At 40.8% G+C, this 4,017-nt stretch overlaps 1 protein-coding gene across 1 annotated transcript in view; it reads right to left on the bottom strand.

The window, feature by feature from the left end:
* LOC103611600 (protein patched homolog 1) overlaps positions 1 to 4,017 on the bottom strand; it is a gene marked incomplete at its 5' end in the record, with an annotated part of 117,336 nt that overhangs the window by 13,463 nt on the left and 99,856 nt on the right. Inside the window, 3 exons of the mRNA XM_008629140.1 lie at positions 1,348 to 1,439; positions 1,554 to 1,623; positions 2,418 to 2,607. Coding sequence (XP_008627362.1) covers positions 1,348 to 1,439; positions 1,554 to 1,623; positions 2,418 to 2,607 — 352 coding nt within the window. The remainder of the gene's footprint in view (positions 1 to 1,347; positions 1,440 to 1,553; positions 1,624 to 2,417; positions 2,608 to 4,017) is intronic.

Below are 4,017 nucleotides of genomic sequence, written 5' to 3'. Positions count from 1 at the left end.
GTCCGTTGCTTTGGGAAACAGGTACAGGACAGACGTACAAGACAGGTGTACAGGAGAGGTGTACAGGACAGGTCATTCCTTTCCGCTTCAGTGCAGTCCTTCCCGCCTGGGCAGCAAGAACGGCACAGTCCATTGTGACCTGCGGTAATTTTCCTCAGGAACGCGTACCAGTCCCCAGTGGGCACACCCGTAGGCAACACTTGGCAGACAATCCCACCTCAGCCAGGCCAGGACTGCTGTGTTCAGTCTCTGTCCTCGGCGATGATCGTGAGGCAGATGAGGGATTTTCGGACCGTCTCTTACAGAAACCCGCTCCAATGTGGGCTCCTCCAGGGTCTGAAGATGAATCTCTGCATCCCTGTGTTCCTTCATGGGCTGCAGGGGCACAGCTGCCTCACTATGGTCTTTACCATGGGCTGAAGGGGAATCTTAGCTCTGGTGTCCGGAGCACGTCCTGCCCCTCCTTCTCCACTGACCTTGGTGTCTGCAGGGTTGTTCCTTTCGCACATTCTCACCCCGCTCTTATCTGGCAGCAATTACCACTGTGCAAGAACTGATTTTTCTTCTTCTTAAATATGTTATCACAGAGGCATTACCACCATTTCTAATTGGCCCAGCCTTGACCAGCGGCACATCCGTCTTGGAGCCACCAGGGATTGGCTCTGCTGGACATAGAGGAAGCTTCTGGCAGCTTCTCACAGAAGCCACCCCTGTAATCCCCCTACTACCAACACTTGGCCACACAAAACAAATACAATTATTTTTAATTATTATTTTTTGGTTAAACCAGAATCTGAATAAGCATTGCGATGCAACTCAAAATCATGCATTGTTGAAATTGTAAAAGGAAGAGGAGCCCAGGGACTCCGGCAGGGGGAGGAAATGCAGTCCAAACCAATATGGTTGATAAGAGCAAAACTCCGTTTATTTGCAATCCAGAGGCACTTACATAGCATACCAGCTTGTTAACTCTTAAGTGGCTTAAAATTTATCAAAGCGAATTTCTACTTCTACATAATTGGACTTACATTGGCAAGCTTCTACAGTTATGTTATGATTAAAAGAATTCAGAGTTTACCTCCCTTCTCTCTCGGTCTTATCTACACAGCTGTACCTTCTCAAAACTCCCTTCTTGTTCCCAGCTTGGTTCTCACAGAGATTTTTCTCATGGAGAGTTTTTCTCACACACAGGCCTTTTGCTTCCAGGCCTATTGCTTGTATAGTTCTTTTATTGATCCCATAATTCTATCAATGATCCATGTCCCTGATCTCTCAATAATTCTGCAACAATGCATCATTTTACTATTAAAACTATGAACTGGAAAGTTATAAAACCAGCATGCTTACAATAGATAGGCAGTTCCTGACTGTAGCTTTGCTCCCTCCCAGAAGCAGTCCAAAGGAGTGATGATTAAACAAGGATAAAGATATTCTATGATCTGCCAAGGTCAGAAAAGGGAAAAAACCACAATTAGACTACAATATAACCTAAACAACACAAACTGAATCATGAAAATATAAAGTGCTTATAATCAAATGCCTGTTATGCCTACCTGGTCCATGTACCCTGCTTCTGTGATGAATTCTCCTGATTTATAACATAAGTGTTCCAATTTCCATTTTCTGAAATAAAGAACAAGGTTTTTTCTTTAACAATTACTGAAAAGTTATTTTTAAAATGTAACATACATTAAAATTGGAACTTATATAGACATGGTGGCCTCAAGTAGTGAATCACTGAGAAAGAAATTTTAGTCAATGTAGGTATACCACAACTTAACAAAATACAAAAGGTCTTTCTTTTTGTAGCTATAACTAGAAATATTTATTCAATTTATGCCAAACAGTCTCTGTAAAAGTCATTAAAATAATGGAGCTACTTTTGGATTAATAAGCTAGTTGACACAACTAATAGGGACAGAAATGTGGCTTTCTGTGAGCCCACTTGTGAATTAAGATAGCCCTTGGTGACACAAGAGAGAAGTCATCTTCAAGCTCAGACTAACTCTGACTCACGCATGTAGGAGAAAAGAAATTATTAGATTGTTATTATGTTGCTATTACTATGTTATTGGAAGGCTTTTCATTGCTAGAAATCCCATCAATAAGATCCCATTTTTAAGAGCACAGTTATTACTCCTTTACCAAGAAAAATGCTATACACTGTAGCACTGCTCATAAGGGTATATTTTTAGAATCTCATCCAATACCTCTTACACCATTTTATTTGTTAAAAAGTCATCTGGTCACTGCTATCATGACACAATTTGAAGCATCGGTAATTAGTGACATTCAAATCAAAACAATTCTAATGGAAAGGTTCTGAAGTGCTATCCATTAAAAATATAGGCAAGGAAATATCTGTCCATTTTCTAACTGTTACAGATGATCAAGAAAAGTTTTGCTCTTCTCCTTACCTGTTGTACATATAAACATCTACTCTGCTGGCCTGAAGTGCAGAGTCAAGGTGCTGTCTGAGTGCTTCTATTGTAAGTACATTGGCACCATCTTCATGTGGAGTCTGAATCATGAGCTGAGGGTTAAACATGGCTTCTTCTCCAATCTTCTGCCGTGTATAATTTAATTCCCGACTCACTCGTCCACCAACTGATGGATAAACATTAACAGCTTATTCTGGATTCACATGATGAGCACTCTCTGGTCAGAAAATCTTTACCATGTGCATGGAATATTCTACCATAAACTGATAACAGCGTAGCTCTAAATCTAATACCAAATTTATTTTAGCAACAGTGTAACAAAGAACATATTCCCCATTAAAAATATGCCATTGTCCCTACTGCACTAAAATATTGATGTGCAAATTGGAGCCTCTAAACAACGTTTTTTTAATATTAGAACCAATATTCTATAGGTAAAAAAAAACCCAAAAATCCTTTCCTTGCAGACCAGAACAAATACTCTTATGTTACCATTTATTTCACTTGTATAAAGTCTGCTCCAATGGCACATTTCAAGATAAATGTCTTTGATTTACAGTCTTCTAAATAATTTGGCAAAGTTAGAAGGGGGATGTTTCTCTTCAGTTAAAAAAAGGGAAGAAGGAAAGATTAAGTGAGCCTGAGTACTTCTTTCAGCCTTATATAAAGTAAAAAAATATTAAATTCATGCAAAGAGGTGCAGTCCTGAGTGCAACAAAGTGTAGCAGAAAGGACCATCTACAATTTGCCCTAGTGGTTCAGTACCAGCATAACTATGCAGGGAATAACTCATATACAACACATGAGCTAAGCTGGTGTGCATCATATTAAAACATGTCTTAAAAAAAAAAGAAAAATAAAAAAGGCAGAGAGACTGCAAAGAAGACGGGCTCTAGAGGGAGCCATATTCAACTTGCCTTGATGGAGAAAATTACATAAGAATGAAAAATGATTTCCATTTACAAAAAAGCATTAATCTAGAGTACATATATACTTTATATAACCTCCCCTGTAGTCTCTAGAAAATGAATGTGGGAGGGTGTTGCAGTGGGGATACTGCAACATACATATACCAAACCAGGAGTCCCGTGGAAAGGAAATATATATGGACAGACAGATTCTTGATAGCTGTTTCAGAGAGATGTTTATTTTCCCAGCCGCATGGCCGGGGGTCTGCCGAGGAACTGTTCCAGTCCTGACCAAGGGTCCTTTTGCCTGCGCAGGGAAACACAAACCAACCAACGGGGAACAAGGCTGAGCAGGGGCAGGGAAACCCCGTGTCTGTCCCCTCAGGGCCCCTCTCCCAGGGCTACACGGCGGGGGAGGAGACCCCAACAGGAGGGGCTTCAAAAAATTCAGCCCATTAGCTGAATCAAGACCATATGCAGATGAGGAGGACAAGAATACCACCAATACATTGTTTCCATCCCTTACAATTTATTAACTTTATTGCTTTGCTAGGTCCAAGCAATGTTGCTGCCTGTTCTGAGCTTCCCCTCCCCCTCCCAAAGACACTTGCTCCTGCCACGTGCTCTGAGCTCCTTTGTTCTAAGCGCGGGCAAAACCAAATGTAAGT

This window comes from Corvus brachyrhynchos, unplaced genomic scaffold (genome assembly GCF_000691975.1).
Source record: "Corvus brachyrhynchos isolate BGI_N302 unplaced genomic scaffold, ASM69197v1 scaffold483, whole genome shotgun sequence".
Classification (NCBI taxonomy): Eukaryota; Metazoa; Chordata; class Aves; order Passeriformes; family Corvidae; genus Corvus; species Corvus brachyrhynchos.
This window is presented reverse-complemented; position numbering and strand designations above follow the sequence as displayed.